Below are 20,410 nucleotides of genomic sequence, written 5' to 3' on the forward strand. Positions count from 1 at the left end.
CACGAGATGATACAAATTCATTCCATTCGAATTTTACCAATCTTATTAAGTACACAGAAGATGCTTTTCTTGGAAATAACGAAACCTCGTTTATTGCAGGCTTGTTTTATTTTCACTTAACTGTACTTGGCGTTGGAAAGGGTCGAAATGTATCCCTCTCAAAAGGGTTCGATTTTCTTTGGAATTTCTGTTGTGAGTCGCCGTGCACTCTGACTATGATATCACTCACTACTGGTCTGTCACCTCGCGCCACAGTTCAGTTGTCGTGTGACTTCTGACGCATATGATGTCATTCAAATTCGTTATCAGAGATCGGAAACAACCCTGTATTTCACAAATGGAACACTGTCATCAGACTTCAGTTTTTAAGCCTAGAAAAAATCTGTATAAAAATGTATGTAAATTTAGCCGAATAATGTTGACATACGATATGCCGATACTGTAAAATTTTCTTCAAGTATTTTACACGCTCTTACACGTTTATTTTACAGTGACGTTAGTTCGACAGACGCTGTTGTTATTAAATCTATGAATGTCACATGAATTCCAGTTGTTACTGTGTATTATTCACTATGTAAATGTCGATGAGAAAGAACATATTTTTATTAGTGGTATAGCAATATATCTTTACTTCGTGTTCTTCTGTGCTAATGTGTTTTTGCGTCAAGTATCTGGTCGGATAAGATGCCCTTGGCAAGGCCGAGCCTTCATTTCGTGTAATGAGAAGGTAAAAATGCACGTTCGCCTTGTGTACTGGAATATACCTTAATAATTTATTTCTGAAGGGAAAACCAGCATGCGGTCGTTGAAAATACTTGCTCGCGGTGGTAAAGTTGTTGTTGATGGGTTAGTGGTACCACCACATAACACCGCGGTTGGTCGATCAAGCATATCGGCGATTCTAAGAAAACTTTTTTGGTAGCGTTGTTAGAAAAAGTTGCGTCGGGACGTCGAATGTGGTTTATGTACTGTGTACATTCGTCCATTTGACCAAAAACTAAAGACTGACAAGTGCATTGTCTGGCATTATTTGCCCTTAATATACTGTGAAATTGGCGTATCTTTAGTGATTTTTGTATATCAAGAAAAGAGATCTTGCGGAAAAATAATAACAGGGTTATTAGCAGTGTTTGTGTCCCATACTTTAACAGTATAATATTAATTGCATCCTTTTGTTACGTTTTACGGTTTGGGCTAAGTTCATCGATTATAACTATGTAAGTTGATGTAAAAATTTTTATTTGGATTGTCAAAATTCCCTTATCTGCGGCGTGGCACATGTAGATCGTTTTAGGAGTTCAGTTCCAGTAATTCTCTCTATACAGAATGTTTCTAATTTTTCAGATGTGATAGAGGGCACATAATGGAACATTAAGTAGCAACATAATAAAGTAGTAATGCTTCCGTATCGAGATTATAATGATGTGAAAGAAATGAGGACTTGAAGGAAATAATGAATTTTTATTGCATTACAAATGATCAGATATCCGATGGTAATGTTATAGTTATTACAATACAGAATGAAACAAATGAAGTGTCCACGGAAAGAACATACCAACAAGGGAACCGTCCCAGATCATGGTGCTTGAATTTAATGAAAATACATATTTACGCTAATTTCCATTCGTTAAGAAACATGGTGATAGTCGTTCGTTTCGCTTTTTCCTCGTTTTCGAAGTATAACTTGAAAGTCGATGTTACTTATGCCGTTTCTTCCGCGCACTCGGCTCCTCAGTTCCGCAACACCGTATCACAGCTCTCGCATTAATGCTCTAGTCTGTTTTCTTTTTCTGTTAACTCACATAATACAGCACTCTTGCTGAAATACAAATTCAATTTGAATTTGAAGTATGTATTAACTTTGTGACTCCTCTTAAATATGATAGTGTGGATTCGAAATGAAGTGGTCGGAACAAAGAGCTGTTGAACAGTACAAACATTTTATATAGCCTGGTTCTTCACACTTTTTGTAACACACACACTTTCCAACATGCAGCATTGTTGCAAGAACGTTATCAAACTTTTTCACGTGTTTCTCCGTCACATATCCACACCACTGCCACACGCGTATATTAGCATGTCTTTGAGGACAGGTGAATGAAACTGGTGATACACAACTGAACGTAATGTTATTATGAAGCCCCTATCGTGCAATGTGTCGGGAATGTTTTCACATATACAGTAAGTTTATGTCTGAAATACTCTTCTGGCTTTCGAATCAGAATGTTATATTGCCTAAAAAATAGACATCCAAGGGTCGCACAAATCTTGTAGTTTTTGGAGGGATAATTTGTGTTTTAATTCCCTTACTTATGTAAAGTATTGTTTACTTCTTCATCAGAAAATATGGTTGGTCTTCTGTGCTCGAGGTTGCGGGTTCGATCCCGGCCACACGATCCCAGGTCGATGGCATTTAAGTGTGCTTAAATGCGACAGGCTCATGTCAGTAGATTTACTGGCATGTAAAAGAACTGCGGGACAAACTTCCGGCACACTGGCGACGCTGATATAACCTCTGCAGTTGCGAGCGTCGTTAAATAAACCATAATTTTAATTTTTCAGAAAATATGTCATCTATCTGACCACTCCAGGAGTCCAGAAGCAGTAGTGTGTCTTTTTTAATATCTGGGAGAAATACATCTCTTGTCCATCTTCTTAGGTGATTTTTTTGTCAGTTTACCTGAACTGCTTGCTTCAGCCACGACAGTAAATGGCCTATCTTTGTTTACATGTTGTTTTACTTTATGCCCAAATTTCCCTTTTGGTTCTTGTAGACCTACAGTTGTGTTGCTATACTTCCAGCTGCATACCTATGGATTTGGACGGTGCAAGAATGAATGACAGGTTTCATAGATTGCACTACTACTGTATTAATGTGAGTTAAGAGAAAAATGATTAGACATTAATGCGATAGCTGTGACACGGTGTCGCGTAACTATGAGGATCCGAGTGCGCGCAAGAAGCGGCATAAGTAGCAACGATTTTCAAATCGATATATTTCGTAAACGAGGAAAAAGCGAAACGAACGACTATCACCACGTTTCTTAACGAACGAAAATTAGCTTGAACAACCATTTTCATTAAATATAAGCATCTTGACCTGAGACTGTTCTTAAATTTCTCAGGAGAGCATTAACTACAATATTGCGTCAGACATTAATTTACGTATCATTTAGCTTAAGTTAACATGTTACAATGCAGGCTTTTTTGCATTTCTGATTTCTAGAAAGATCTTATGAGCTAGCATATGACACCTAAAAACAAAAATAAACAGAAAGTGTCCGTGGACCCTTTAAATACAAAACACAAAACAAAGAATGCAACAATGAAGAGTTTTGATTTTTACCGTGTTACCTCGATATGGAAGCATTTCCAGATACTGCTTTCTTTAAAAATATATTTAAATACTTGTCCTCTATCACATTTGAAGATTAGGAATAAGGAATAGTTATTCTATAACACCTTGTATTTATTCTGACAGTTCTGTATTTCTTGATGGTTTCATATAGTTTTCCTACTTCCCGCATTTCAGAATTCCTTTTCTTATTGAATCTAATTTCTCACGATTCAGAAATTGTATGAGAAACTACTACAACCAACAGAAATCACTCTAAAAAAAGTGTTGTTCTAGTTTATAGCAATAGATAGAGCAAATTCACAGCATTCACTGGCCGTTTGGCGTATGACTTCACAGTAATAAATAATAATCAACCTTGTCGCCTTATCTCCTGCAAGTTATTGGCTAAAGATGGTCTCTTACATATCCCCTCAGGAAAAAATAGACCACCTCATAAAGTTTTTTTTTTCTTCGGCAGTGGAACGGCCAAACCAACGTTGAGGGAGATTCTCGTTGAGGTGCTCACACACATGGTGGTGGAAGTGAGGTGGTACACCATCTTGCTGAAAAATGAACTCGTCTTGCTCTTTCTGTAATTACAACAGAACGATGATTTGGAAAATTCAGAACACAAAAAGCTTTTTGATGTTTCGGTAGCGTCAGTTTCTAACGATGGCATTTTACAATAGCCAGCACATGCGCATAGGTAGTTGCACGCTTAAACAAAATAGGATTCCTACAGTTTACATACCGTAGTTTCCGAAATAAACCATATTAAAATCGGAGCAATCATTTTGGGATACATTGTCTATGCTTACATACTCTAATATTGTTATATCTTTTTCAATAACATTTCTTTTAAGACTAGGCCTACAAATTTTCTGTGTTTGCACGCCTGTTACGCCCCTTTATTTCTTCTTCTTCCGTGCTCGCTTCGCTCCTTTTCTCTCTTTGCTCCCCCCTTCTTCTTATCTTTTATTTTATTCTTCCTTTCATTATTTTTTCTTTATTCCAGCAGTAAGATTTGCATTTGCTTTTTTTTTTTTGTGTGTCCAGAACCATTGTTTGCTCATTAGTCTCTACTTTCCCCATACTTAAACAATGTAAACTCAGTATGCACATACTTTAGTGCGTTTTATGGACTAACGAAAAGATAAATTATTTTATTTAACGACATAAAGTGAACTGCAATTTGTAAGTAGCGTTGTATAGGAGATGCCATGATGTTAATGACGGGGTGGTGCATTGCGGTTAACTTATGAAAGATAGGTGAACGTAATTTAGTATCGATAATTTACGATGAACAGAAGGGGCATAAAAATGTCTGAATTTATGCATATAGTAAGTCCGTAAATTATATTTCAACCTCAGGGGTAATAATAAATTTCTAATTATTGTCGACTATTTGTTTTCCATATACCTGATTGTGTTGCTGCATTACATTCCTAGTGGTAGGAAATGCGGAAAAGCAGCCTGAATAGCTAGATAAATCCTTTGGCTGGTGAAATAGTTATCAATTCACTAAATTCCTTAAATACGATGTTTTGATCTTTAGACGGAACGTTAATAAGAACTGTCATCAGTAATTTAACGTGGTAATTCTTGAATTGTGTTGTTTAATAAACTGTCCGAAGACAGGTCTGAACACCACAAGTGATACCAAGAAGGAACCACTTATGAGGCAAATAGGCCAGGAGATAATGGGGTATCGTGGCCAGTTCCTTTCCCCCTCCATTGCATACATCGCCCATTAGCTACATATTACACTAGTCATACTTCAGATGCATTGTTCTTCCTCTGACACATATCGTCAAGTGAGGTGTACTGCCTGATAATAGATGTGCATATCAGCCAGAACCTCAATCAGAGGACATTCTTGAATTTTAGATACAAATTCATCCAAAACCCACGAGTTTTATATCTCAGCATAAAGTAAAACTAAGTAGGTCTACGGTATATAAAGCATAAAACATTTGTATAAATTCTGTAATATGGAAGAAACTAGTATTTGATGATGCAGTATATTGGATAAATTCTGTAATGTGGAAGAAACTAGTAGCGGATGACGGAATATCGACTTAGTCGTGTCTTGAAAAAAAAAATGTTGAAATTTTGATTTTGAGATAATTATGATCAAAATAGCTCCGAAACTTCTTTTGTGGAAATGTCCCGTTCTCTCAAAGTTTCTTTCCTGTATTGCTTCCTTTTCTTCTTCTTCTTCTTCTTCTTCTTCTTCTTCATCATCATCATCATCATCGTCATCATCATCATCATCGTCGTCGTCGTCGCTGAACAGCTTTTGAGCTTTATAAACCATTATTTTCAAACAGTAGAGATATGTGTATTCTTGCGAGCCAGTCTCCGTGCGTAGTTTTTACTTATGGGGTTAAGTATAGCTTACAGCAGTAAAATGTTTGGAAATATTCAACATTTTTTTCTCCATTACTGTATCCTATACAATAATGAAAAATGGTATGTGTAAAACACTGTCCTTCTGCTATATGAAGAAAAGTATTTTTAAGATAAAAAAAAAAAATTATACTTTTTTTTTTTTTTTTTTTTTTTTTTTGCAAAATTCAGAATGGTGGTAGTTCACTGTACAGTGTGAAGCGTTTTTCTCATAACTCATAAACTTGGGAACTTTTTCATGTTCTCTCGCTTTTATTTCATTGCTGAAACTCATGTTTACAATATCATGCTCTTTCAACTACATTCCTTCATAAGTAATATATATATTTTTTGTTTTGTGTTAGAAGAAAATACTGATATTTGACCATTTTTTAAAATGAATTTATTTTTTACCAGACAGTCTATCAAAAGTAGAGAAGTGATTTTGCATGATATTGTAGATATGACATGCATAAATACACACAAAAAATTTCATCACAGAATGTTGGATAGTTTTTGAGTTATGTGGGAAACGCTTCATCACTGCACAGTAAACTGGATTTTGAAAAAAAAAAAAAAAAAAAAAAAAAAAAAAAGTAAATAATTTTTTTAAATCATAAAAATATTGTTTTCATATAGCAGAAGGACAGTGTTTTACACAATACTAATTTTCAGTATTGTACAAGATACAGTAATGGAGAAAAAAAAGTTGAATATTTCCAAAATTTTACTGCTGTAAGCTGTACCTAATCCCTTAACGAACCGACTCCAAGTGTGCTCCTTACTACCTACTTGGTGACTAACTGGCGACCACGATTATCATCTGTAGTGTGGTGGAGGCGGCCTTCATATCCAAAATTTGCGAGCTCAACTCTACTAATGACGTTGAATTTTTGAGGCAATTCAAATATCCTGGTCATGCTTTTGTTCGGAAACTTGGTAAAGCATTCTTTCCTCCCACTTCCTTGGTATACTTCACGCTGCTCGATGCTTATGCAGCCTGAAATGTAGCATCATCTTGTAGGTCGTCAGAGGTTTCGTGTCTTACGTTAGATTTACAACGTGTCAGAGTCCTATTTCTGATCCAGAGGGTTCCGAACAAAATTTGCGACTGTTTCACGTCTCACTAAGGCCTTACTTTGCATTCACCTAACTGTGCAGATCAAGACTTCATCAGACCACCGTGATCTCTGATTGGCGGAGCGAGGAATAAAGTTTAACAGTTTGTTACAATCCTAATGTACTTCTGGCTTCCCAGTACCGGCTGCTAAAACTGTCTTTTGATAGTGATGAGTAGCTTATCAGTTGGTTTTTGTCAAACGCTCCATCTCGGTCACACAATATACAGTTCCAGAAAAAAAATGGCCCGCCTGAATTTTCGAAGTTCCAGATTCATCGCAGTGTGCATGCTCAGAGTTCCAAAGCAATGGTACGCACTAGATCGTTTAGTAGTTATTGAAATTCATTTCACGTTGACTGTTGTAATGTGAAAGGCATTTGTAAAGATAAGATTAAAATTGATCTGTTTTAATAGCAGATGAATATTTATAAATCGTGCAATAAAATATAAAATGCTTTACGAAATTAACCTGCATAGTGAATTAAAAATAAAACTTTCCCCAACAGTATCCGAATCCTGAACTTTGTAGTCTGCGAGCAAGCACACTAGCACAGAAGTATCGGAATGCTTGCGATGAATCGTCATAATCGGGGTTGTTGGTGTGCATCATGTTTGTTTAATAATGACTCGGGCATTAATTTGATCTTATTTAAAATTAATTTCATGCTTCTCGCATTAGTTGTGAAATGCTTTCCTGTAATAATATTTAAATAATGCTGCGTTGAAAGCCGTTGTTAAATCGTTGTGGTGTGAATCGTGCTCTGTAAGGATCTTAAATAGTCGGGCCTTTTTTTTTTCCGGGACTGTACATTTGATAGCAATGCTGTGGGTTAGATAATCATGGCCTGTAAGTAGATGAAACTCTGCCACAGCTATATGTCTTAGAGAATATGAAAGAAACTCTTTTAATGGCTTCCCTCCAACGTTTTTAACGCTGATGTCCTTGTTAAGAGTTTGTTTTCAGTGCTTCATTGATAGTTCATGTGAATATACGATTTTTCTGTACAGTCTGTTGCATATTTGTATAAAGTTTGAATCTTTCTTAGCTAGAGCATCAGCGATCTCAATACCCTGCACTCCCCAGTATTCAGGAAAATAAAATAATTATAAAATAAGAGAGTAGAAATATTAAGTCAACAGACACCAGTTTCTTCAGGGCTGGGTAGCGAGTGGAACTTTGATATAATACCACAGTCTCCTATATACAGTCAAGAAGCTTGAGTTTTGAGGGTGCTAGAAACAATAGACTGTGACGGTACTATTTTGCATTGCCTGTAATGAGGCGATATTAACGATCTAGTGGTGAGCAACTATCTAAACTATCTAATGTTTGCATATTTACTACGTATTGCGCTTCGCGACTGTATATACTAGACTGTGGTTACGTCATGTATGTAGATAGATGTATTTTTCCCTCGAATTTTCCCGTTTTATTATGTGTTCGACTACCTAACAAAATGGTCAAAATGTGATAAGCTCTTTTTAATTGAATTGTCGTGATGGATTCACTGAGTCGTTTGCCCGACAGAGCGCCGATTTTCTACACCAAGGATATAGCTTTTGTGACAGCTTTTCTAGGTGCACTTCTTTCTTCACTACTGTCCATCATTGTAATATTTACCCTCATTCATTGACTAGCGTTGAACGCACCGTAAGAAGTTGTAACTTTTCTCGTAACTACAGTATTCAATTTCTAATGTTCATTTCTTCATTCGTATCGATGTTACATGAGCCGAGAAACATATAATTGAATTTATAAACCTTGCACTCTAAACATACTGTATATGTGCGTAGAGCACATAGAGAGGGGAGGGAGAGACTAAACATACGGATTAATACCGTTTAACAAAACACATGCATCATTATATAAATCTAGCTTTCAGGTAAAGCTCCCTGTGACGCAGACTTGAATAATTTCAAGGGAAAAATTGTTCCGGGGTCGGGCATCGATCCCGAGACCTTATAGCCTAATGATATTATTTGCTCACAAATTCATATCAGATAGTTCTCCTGATATAGTAATTTTATCCGCTTGAGAGGTTTTTTTAATGGACCGTTACGTGAATTTAAAAAAAAAATCTCACAAGCGCAGTAATCAGTTGCTTTGTTTTGTTATTTTTGAATAAACTTAGATCTGAATTTTTCAGGTCCTGTGAAATGTACGAAAACTGAAGTCTGAATTAACGACAATAATTGCGTTGCTAAGTTACTAAATAAATAACAAAAAATCATCTGTTGCCATTGTCTGTTGGAAGGAACAGTTCATGAAATAAGTCTGCGGAAATATTTATTGTAATTATCTTCAATTACGAGTTGAGTGAAAATAACGACACGTCATATGGTTTATATCAATAACGTCACCAACAGTACATAACCCATAATATATTACAAAATTGAGTTTACTTTTATTTCTTTTTAAACGGGGTGCAAAAAATTTCATTTTGGACACTCAGAAGTATTTAAATGTGACATACTTTGGAGGTTGGTAGTGTAAAAAAACATATTAGCTCTTGGTTCATAATGAAATTTTAGACAGATTGCTATCCCGCCAAATGATCAGTAGCACTGTGACATTAGACCGTTAAAGCATATGTTGTGAAAATAATTGCTTCTATAGGGACACTCGCCCGTCCATAATAGTGAGAGAAATTTAGAATTAGTGAACGCTAATTCTTTAAGAATAAGAGACCCTATGGTATTTGTACGTTGAATAGTCTTTTGTAATGATTTTTCTGTGAAAGAAGCGATAGAAAACACAACAGAAAATAATAAATCATTCTGTACATAGGGTAATTAATATTTCTGTGAAGAAATCACATTTTTTTTTGTTACAAACTGTAAGGTTTTAATTTTCATTTTATTCGACATTGTACAAAAAATTATGAAGAAAATCGTTGTTTTGATTTGGAGTGATTTGGTGATTCGTCATTGAATGTTTTTTATTTAAGATGGACAGCCGTTAATAATTTTTTATATAAAATCGTAATTTAATTATGTTCATTCCTGATTGGATTGTAGGTTTTGATGTTTAAAAAAAGTCCCTTCAATAGTTTTGGAGAAATGTTTTACTCAGACAGGTAGATACAGACAGACGGACGGACAGAGGGTATTTCCAAAGTCAATATTCGATTTCGGCCTTGGAAACGTACATTTCCGTGAAAATTTTGAAATTTATTTTCTCTTTGTTTTTCGTATAATGATAAATTAAAATAAGTCACATTTGAAATTTACTAGTTAGCTTTCTTAGAAACATGGTTAAAACTGTTTGGTAACTGGTTCATGAGTCTCGGCGTGATCATCGCTGCTGTAAGTAATGCAGATTAATATCTGAAGTGCAGTAGTTCACGTGATGTCCGTCCATGACGGTGCACCAGCCAGAAATTACTTTGACTGCCCTCGGCCATCTATAGAAAGATAGGAGGGCGGGCTCTACTCGTTCACCAGACATGAGTCATTTTGTTTATTTTCTTAGGAGGGCGTAAAAAAAGAAAATCTGGTGCACGTTTCAGCGGTGGATCCTTCTGTGTGTGCGTCTATCCAATCCTGTGAAAGGTCAAAATTTTAAACAGTCTCATACCACCTGTCATGACTTCGTTTAGTAAGTGAACATTTCTAGAGGAGTGTATTGTAATTCTGCGAACAAAATATTTAGAAATGTTGGCGAATTTACATGTTTTCGGCATTCTGATGCCAGGAAGTGATTTTTCCATGTCATTCACTTGTCTATGGAACGGATTTTGCTCTTATTAATATGTAACTACGAGTTACTTTATGTCGCTATGATAATATTCTACAAAATGGCTTTTATTCGATTTTCATTGTGTTTATTTAGTAATATAAGAAATAATAAGTAATCCACAAACTATTAGTGAAAACACGGAAATTTTACTTGAAGCAAGTAAAGTGATTGGTTTGGAAGTAAACCCCGAAAAGACGAAGTATATGATTATGTCTCGTGACAAGAATATTCTACGAAATGGAAATATGAAAATTGGAGATTTATCCTTCGAAGAAGTGGAAAAATTCAAATATCTTGGAGCAAGAGTAACAAATATAAATGACACTCTGGAGGAATTTAAACTCAGAGTAAATATGCGAAATGCGTGTTATTATTCGGTTGAAAAGCTTTTGTCATCTAGTCTGTCAAAAAATCTGAAAGTTAGAATTTATAAAACAGTTATATTACCGGTTGTTCTGTATGGTTGTGAAACTTGGGCTCTCTCTTTGAGAGAGGATCAGAGATTAAGGGTGTTTGAGAATAAGGTTCTTAGGAAAATATTTGGGGCTAAAAGGGGTGAAGTTACAGGAGAATGGAGAAAGTCACACAACGCAGAACTGCACGCATTGTATTCTTCACCTAACATAATTAGAAACATTAAATCCAGACGTTTGAGATGGGCAGGGCATGTAGCACGTATGGGCGAATCCAGAAATACATATAGTGTTAGTTTGGAGGCCGAAGGGAAAAAGACCTTTGGCAGGCCGAGGCGTAGATGGGAGGATAATATTAAAATGGATTTGAGGGAGGTGGGATATGATGATAGAGACTGGATTAATCTTGCATAGGATAGGGACCGATGGCGGGCTTATGTGAGGATGGCAATGAACCTGCGAGTTCCTTAAAAACCATTTGTTGTTGTTAAGCCAGTTCTTTCATATACAGCAGAAGCCAAGCTAAACACAACTGAAACAGGATTTTTTTTAGAATCATGAGAGATGGAAGTTTTAAGAACAACGGCAAATAAAACATTAAGAAATAAAGTCAGAAGTGAAAAATTAAGGTAGGATTTGAAAATAAACCAAATATCACATAAGATTCAAAATAGAAAAGAAGTCCTATGGAAAACGGAAGAAATAGCAGGTGATACATTTCCAGTTGGAAAATGAAGCATAGCTCGGAGAAAAATAGAAAGTTGACATAGAGGCAAAGGATTGCAGAGGACCGGGAAAAATGCCTATATTCGAAGTTACTCGTAGAAGAAGAAATTATGGCGAATAGAAAGTATAAGCCCGTACACTACCAAATTATTACTCCAGTACCATAATCGTTAACTATAAAAATTCTATAAGAAGTTTTGGTGCATTAAAATTCTCTTATAACACGGACGAAAAACAGTAGAGTCGCGGTGAAACGGGGGACCCTAGTCTCTCAGACAACGGAACTCTTGAAAACATAAGATCCAACCATATGCGGATAAAATATTGTATGTGAGGAGAGAGCTCTACAAAACTGTAGTTTTAATGGAATTATTTGTAGACATAAATAATATTTAACCGAATCGCTGGCATCGATACAGACACAGAAAGCAAGGAAAGGGAACATTGAAAGGGCCTCTGATTTTCCAAAATTTCTGAATTACATACATTTCTTTACTTGTCATTTTTCTTGTATTCTGAATATTAGTCTTGTAAGGAAGAGGTGACTTATGTTAATTTTAGAGAGGTTGCAATCAATGACTACGGGGATGGAATCGGAATTTCCAGATATGGTACTGGCCTAACTGATGCAAAATTTTCTGGATATTTATGAATAGAAAAAGCATTGGGAAAATAATAGGCTATATGTAATGAATCTTAGATGTTAGAATTAAATTGTAATTAGCACTTCAAGTTTTCAGTCACCAAACATAATCAGTAAGACACATGTCAAATTTTAAAAATCATCAGAAGTTTGAAAAGTAGAATAAATTTTGCCGAGTTATGGTATGGTCTGTACTCGTGGGCTCATGTTGGGTGATTTTTAAGCTGCATAACTCTACCATTCTCTTCAAAGACGACGAAGCGACGATTATAATGACGAAAGAATATGATATAAATGAAATTGGAAACCGTTGTATTCGTAGAAAATCTGCCCATAGCCACTTCATTCACCACGAATCTCATATTACCAGCTGAGAATTGTAACGCTCGAAGCTAGTGAATGGCGCTCTGTTACGCCATTGTGTTCGCTGCTAATTTTAATGTGTCCTTTATGAGCGTATCTATGCCGTATTTGTTTTATAGTAACTAGTAAAGATGTGTTTTACCTTTCTATTAATAAACCTATAAACTGAATTTATTTCAGAACACGATAACCCTTTTACACGGAAGGGAGTTTCAGTATCATAATATAATCTACTGAAGTTATACCTCTATACCCCGCGCTTGAAATAAAAAAAAGTTTTAATGTATCGTACTGGAGTCGCGTGTCGTTTGTGTACGGCACGAATCTGAACCTTATTCATGAATGATTGAGAGCTCCAGGGAAAATACAAACGTCTGTTTTTTTCTCAAGAAGTTCTCTGCTTTCTACACAGATGCCATTGTAGGCTCATGAGACTTCAGAGGACAAAGTAGAGAATATAATTATTTTGCGTCCAGTACTACAGTGTGTCCATAAAAACATTCCGCGATTATAAACTGATATAATTTTGTAACTGTGTATTACGAAATTCATACTTGTGCCATTAGACAGAACGGCTCAAAGAATTTCAGGGGATATGTAATTGTAATTGTTGACGGAAAACAATAGATGGCACCATAAGGAAAAAAAAAAAAAGACGCTGTTCCCGCTCTTTCGCTTGTCATTGTGGCATTGTTGGATAGAAGCAAATTGTGTTAAATAGTGTGAATGTTTACATTTCAACTCAGTGTGAATTCTGCAACATTTAGAGAATTAAGGCTGGTTCACAATAAACCGGAAACGGAAACGACGACAACAGGAACGAAAATATTGTTAAAATAAATATATTTAAATGTGAGCGTTCACAATTAACGAGAAGCTTGCCGGAGCCCGGCAACGGCAACGTGAATGTTAATTGTGAATGTTCACATTTATATACATTTATTTTAACAATATTTCCGTTCTCTTTCTCGTTGTCATTTCCGTTTCCTGTTTTTTGTGGACCAGCCTTTATGGCGAACCCATAGGAACGTGGTTGGTGTGTATTGAAATACCATAGCATACGGGAGTGTTGTGAGAGTTCAGCGGGTCTTCAGACGGAAATTTCAACATGCGACACCTACTGACAAGGCGATTCTAAGGTGATACCACAGTCTACTATATACAGTCGCGAAGCTCAATATGTAGGCCTACTAAAAATGCAAACATGGGTAGTTGCCCACCACTAGGATCGCTACTATCGCCTCATCATCGCAGATCTCTCTCCTAGTAGACAGCAAAATATGTTACACTTTCGTTGTGTTCTTTTGGAAAAATTACCACCTTCCTTCCATTATTGAAATATTAAATGCATAAAGTTAATTTATTATTTTAATGAAGTATATTAAATTCCACCATAAACTCGAAGATACCTGCAAGAAATAGGTTAATATAATTTTTGTTTGTGCAAAACGAACTGAAATTTACTATAATCGCTTCACTCATTCAAGATTATAGCTATAATTAACTATGAAACCAATAAATATTAATTTGCATTTCCCTTTACAACAATAATAATGGAAATATGAATTAATGGAGTAACTTACGTGTACCGGTACTTGTAGTGTAGGCTTACGTAGTTAACAAAGTGGGATGAGGTTAAGCAATAATAATCACACCAGAATTGGAAATAAAACGTGATCAATAAATTTTATTGTAATAGACTTTTTCTACGTCTCTAGTAAAGTAACAAATAAAAATAACAACAAAATTAACAGCTATAATTAAAAACATATCCTTTGAAAAAAAAAAGTAGGCCTAAGCAATAATAATCCCACCAGAATTGAAAATAAAACGTGATCAATAAATTTAATTAAAACAAACTTAATTTTTCTACGTCTTTAGTAAAATATTATTATTCCAATTATTATATTTTAGCCATTAACATTTTCATTACAACCAATAACGAACATTTCACAAGCATCAATGTGAAATACGCAACGAGCTAGCACTCGATGGAAATACGACACAGTCCAAAGTCGACCGTGGACAGTGTATTGTTTCTAGTTGCTAACCGCTTGGAGCGCTTTATCACGAGATTTGCAAAAAATCACCTCAAGCTTCGCGACTGCATATAGTAGACTGTGGTGATACAATTATACGCCAAATACGTGTCGGTGGGTTCGCCATAACTCTGTAAATGTTGCAGAATTGACACTGAATTGAAGTGTAAACATTCACACTATTTAATGCAGTTTGCTTCTATCCAACAACGCCACAGTGACAAGGGAAAGAGCGGGAACAGCGCCTTTTTCTTTCTTATGGTGTCATCTATTATTTTCAGACAACAAATTACAATTACACATCCCCTGAAATTCTTTGAACCGTTCTTTTTAATGACACCGGTATGAATTAAGTAATACGCATAGTTACAAAATTATAGCAGTTTATAATCACGGAATGTTCCTGTGGACACGGTGTATAACTAAGTAACTGCAAATATGTTTTGGGATAATTAAGTATAGGAAATAGTTTTGCGCGTACAACCTATTGTCTACAAATGTAGTAGTCTTTTTTTTAATAAATTTATTTTAAGGAAACATAATTTAGGGCTAAACTTACTACATAATCTCCTGATGTGGATAACTCAAAACCGGAAAAAAACTGTGTTATTACTTAGTGCTGTACTCACGATATGTGAAAATTGTGAGGACAGTCGAGAGTAGACTGCAGGTATTCAGGCGATATGTAGTGATTTTATTACATTGTTAGCTTTGAAGTATATTAGTTTGAAATTAACTTAAATACTTTTTTTAAAGTGTGCAATACCTCTTGCTAATGCAGGATATACTGTTCATTGGACAATTCCATCTGTACCTGCTTCTCTTACTGTTATATCCCTGTGTACTGAATGTGTTACTAAAATGGATTGTACATTTTGTGTGTTTCAGGAATTGGCTCAGGTTGTTTTAAGGATTCGGAAGATAATTTTCTTTGGTACGGTGTTCCTATGTGGGGTTGATCCTCCAGTCCTGAAATTACAGAAGTTTGATAGTGGTTTCAGTGAATATGTTTCTGTAGTACAATCATCAAGTCAAGGTTCACCTTCTTCTTTGCCGGAGGAGGATCAGGTAAGAATCATCTTCGCTCTTATTACTGCATGCCCGTTAACGTGTTACTTGGTCAAAGCTGAAGATGCAGTATGTTGTGCATGTAACACTTGAAATGGTCGGCGCAACACGTTATTAAGTCACATAATATATTTTATTTGTGGAAAGGAATTTCAAAGAATGCCATGGATAAGATTTTTCTGTAATATTGTTTTAACTCGTATGTTTGAAAATATTGTTATCCTCCATATAATAATAATAATAATAATAATAATAATAATAATAATAATAATAATAATAATAATAATTTATTTACTAAAATTTTAGTGTGCTGTACAACAGCCAGAGGCCAATAATAGTTCAGCACAAATGACAAAAATACAAATAATGAAAAAAAAAAAAAAATACAATTGACAAAAATTACAATTAATGACAAAAATGATAAATAATGACAAAATGATAAATAATGACAATAATTAAAAATAATGACATTAACTGCAATAAATGTATATGAATAGACGTTCATTGATAGATGTGAAATGAAAAATAACTCAATTGAAACAATAATAAGAAAACTTGTGTTAGAGTTGTATCCAATATTAAAACAGCAATGTAATATTCAAACTATACATTAAAAGGATCCAGTTTCATACCATACAAATTGGCAAGTTTTATGCATCTGGCAACCGGTGAGAGAGATTTAGACTTACTGGTATAAAAAAGTTTTTGAAATCTTAATCCTTTAGAAGGAATCCTAAGGTAGATGTTACTTATGATGGATTCACAAAGAATGTCACTCTTTATAGCCTTAGAAAAGATTAAGTATTCAAGATCCAGACGTCTGGCATAATAATAATAATAATAATAATAATAATAATAATAATAATAATAATAATAATAATAATTCTATTTCTATAGAATTCTATAAGAAAGTAACACAGCTCATGAATTTACAATACTTTTTAATAATAATAATAATAATAATAATAATAATAATAATACGTAATAATAATAATAATAATAATAATAATAATAATAATAATAATAATACTCGTAATAGCTAACTATTTGTAAACAAGTGGAATTTGAAACTTAATTTATATTTTACACTCTTTATTTCTATAGAATTCTCTAAGTAACACAGCTCATGAATTTACAATACTTTTTTAATTTCTAACTGATATTTAGGACCTTCTTTCACTTAAAAATACCTCCATAATTTTTACATACAAATATGGTGTTTCCTTAACTATCACTATATTTTAAAAAGCGACAGAGGATTGATATGGATCCCTACAATTGCGTGAAACATTTGTGCACTCGGTTGGATGTTATTGTGGTATCTACATTTTTAAGGAATATTGTTTCCTATTTGTAGGGATTGTTAATATGATTGGGAATGAAATAAATTTAATGCTATTTATGTTTCGTGTAATTGATGTTTATTTTTCCGTTATTTATTTATTGAATATGTACCATATATCCGTGCAAGTATTTATTTGCAATGGAATTACTGTATTTCGCGTGAATTGATTTGTTGGAGAGCGTTAGTATGGATCTGTGATAAGATAAATAAATATACAGTAATTCATGCAAAAAAGTAAAGGCCCACTTCCACTTAGCGGAATCGAATCGAACAGAATTTCTCTCATAACGTATTTAAATGGAAGACAGCAGAAAGCGGCGCGTCGAATCGAAGCGAATCGAATAGAATTCATGAGCTAGACTATTTTTTCCGACTATCGGAACAGAATTTCTTGTTTCCGGTGTGATCGTATGTTCTTGTGAAGAAGCCTTCGTGAAAAAAATAAATGAGCTACATCCATTTTTGGTAGCGTAATTTGTTTATTGAAAGTTAGTGCTGAAATATTACTACTATATACGTTATTCCGAAAATTCTTTAATACGTTTAGGAAACAATTTGGTTTACCTAAATCTTTAATAGATGACATTGTCACAATAGTTTTGAAAAAAATCATGTCAAATTTTAAATAATTATTTACACTCTTAATAATATATTTTTTAAATTAGATTTTAGTATACGTATTAATTGATTTTCTTATTTTCTCTATTTATATTTGTAAATCATATGTCATTATACAACACTTAAGAGTCTACCGTCGTTGAGAGGCAGTTTGTAATAATAAATAACAGTTCAGTAATATGAACGAAGAGAAATTAATAAACTTTGTTTAAAATTGAAGGCTTCAGAGCAAAGTGGGCCAAGCGCCATTTATTAAAAACGGAGAAAGCAAGGATTGCAGTTAAATGAATGCCATAGTTTAATGGAGATTGACATATCATTTAGTTTTAATGTGTATACTTTATATTACTTGCTATACGTTTCCATTGAATTATGGTAATAACTTCATTTTAACCCTTGTTTTCTACGGTTTTAGTGAATGGCGCTTGGCCCACTATGGTTCTGAACCCTTCAATTATCCGCTATTACATGACACAAAAATACTGTCGTAATAATTATTTCCATGATAATGCTTGAAGCGCAATAAGTAAATTAACCCCAGTTAAAAATTATAATCCAAAGAAGCGCTATAGAACGAAATTTTGCTTCATCTCTCAGAATATAGTAAAATAAAGTGAAAATTCTCCATGTATATATCTAGTTCATATATCATGAATCCAGTACTTCCTTTTCATGTTTTGAATGTTTATTTTTTCTCTTCGCCTCTTCATATAACTGTGCTGAAGTCTCGTTACAGCGATACATTTTAATCCACAACAGGCTTCGGTTCGGTTCTACTAGATATGAGCTGCAACAGACGTTTCGTTTCAGTTCGATTCCGCTGAGTGGGAGCGGGCCTTAACTAGCAAACACTGTAACAATGTAAGAATCTGACGTCAGAATAGTGTGACGTAACTCATTGCCGTTGCTAAGGAACTGATGTGAGATGTTGCAGTTATTGTAACATTTTTCATTTGCCACTCGAGCGCAAACGTTTCACATAAGTTCGGGTAAGGTGTCCCTGACGAAGTGATCTTTCAGTATATTTTTTTGCTTTCTTGGTAAGAAACGTAATTATGAATTGTTTAAAAGTGAAGAATGTCGCATAGTGTATGAAGTAAACATTTCGCAGATTACTGGACGAGACGTTACTGTTTTGGTTTCAGAGTGACTCGGAATTGGTGGTAGAGAGCTTCAGTGAGGATGAGGATGAGGACAAGAGAACTGACAAGGACGGTAGTGTGGATGCAGTGTCACTTGTTCCTACCAAAGACGCCGAGTCTCTGACGGGCGCTACTCCTGCAGAGATACAGACTCTGCTTCACAGGAAGGAGGAACTCGAGCGACGGCATCGCAGGCAGGAGAAGCATCGTCAGCGAGTGCAGGTAGGACATTATTTCACATGTAGCTTCTCCTTTTTCCTAAGGCTTACACTGCAGCCCGAGACCTATTGCGCTTACCACTCTTGTTGTGTGAACGATTCTTGTAGCCGAACGGCCGCGCTCTTGTACAAGTACAGCACGTCACACCGTGAACTTCACCCGGGCTGTGGTATGGATCAGCGATTCCCAACCTTTTGAGTGCCACTGACCCCTTAAAGCAGGGATGTCAAAGCGCCTGCATTGCGTGCTTTCAAGAACACGCACATTTCCTTAAGAACGATGATTATGCTTTATCTTACTAAAAAGTGAACCTCGTTGGATTTGTATTGCTTGTACAGTGCGTATACTAACTGGCTCCGCAGTGAAACAAGCGGCAGTATTCGACCCGGCAGCGATGTAAAGTTGGTAGCGCCAGGTTTGAACATGTAGGAATATTACATCTCCTCTCTCACTCCCTCCCACCCTCCACGATTCAATGCGACCAAGGCCATTGACTCTACCTGCACGATACCAACACAACTCCTCGAGTTTTCGCGTTCTGCTTGCCACTTCTCCTTCGGAGCCAGTTAGTATACGCATTGTAGTATGTGCCGATAATACAGGCGCTTTGATATCCCTGCCTTAAAGCTCTTATTTCATTATGGCGGACCCCCTAAATTGCTTTTCATAATTTAGGCCCATATTGCTTTTCATAATTTAGGCACATATTGCTTTTCATAATTTAGGCCCATAAACCTGCTCCACTTATAAAATATTTACATGATGTAGTGAATTAAGGATCCTTAATAATGTGGTAGTGATATTGAAGTTTAGTTTTAGCTTTTGAATATAAACTGAAAATACAAAGATATTTTATGTTCTATTACGTTTTTTAAATAAAATTGACTTGTTAGACTTACCGTAAAGTTATTAATGGGATGGTTAATATTACCTTGCAGATGTGAGTTTTTATAAGTCTGGTTCAATTGTAGCTATTGAAATCGAAAATTTAGTTCAACATTAAATTTACTTCTACGAGTAGACTATATTTGTTCTTCAAGAAGATAAAAGCAGAAACTGCACACTGGCCACAAGTATGTTGATGAAAATATTTTATTGTAATTTGGAAAACATACGAATACATGGTCGTGCATGCAATTAAGATTGTAACAGGGTCGTTGGAGGAAACAAGGGTTGATTTTAAGCTCGAATCAGAAGACAATTCTATCAGCTTCTACTCTTCTCCGACTGACAAACTATATTTTGTCAGC

General features: G+C 35.1%; 1 protein-coding gene across 1 annotated transcript in view; it reads left to right on the plus strand.

Moving 5' to 3' along the window:
- Positions 1-20,410, plus strand: part of LOC138715132 (telomerase-binding protein EST1A-like) — a 230,256-nt gene that overhangs the window by 178,644 nt on the left and 31,202 nt on the right. Inside the window, exons 18-19 of the mRNA XM_069847672.1 lie at positions 15,657-15,836; positions 18,945-19,163. Of these exons, the coding sequence (XP_069703773.1) occupies positions 15,657-15,836; positions 18,945-19,163 (399 nt within the window). The remainder of the gene's footprint in view (positions 1-15,656; positions 15,837-18,944; positions 19,164-20,410) is intronic.

Source organism: Periplaneta americana, chromosome 15 (assembly GCF_040183065.1).
Source record: "Periplaneta americana isolate PAMFEO1 chromosome 15, P.americana_PAMFEO1_priV1, whole genome shotgun sequence".
In the NCBI taxonomy this organism is placed as follows: domain Eukaryota; kingdom Metazoa; phylum Arthropoda; class Insecta; order Blattodea; family Blattidae; genus Periplaneta; species Periplaneta americana.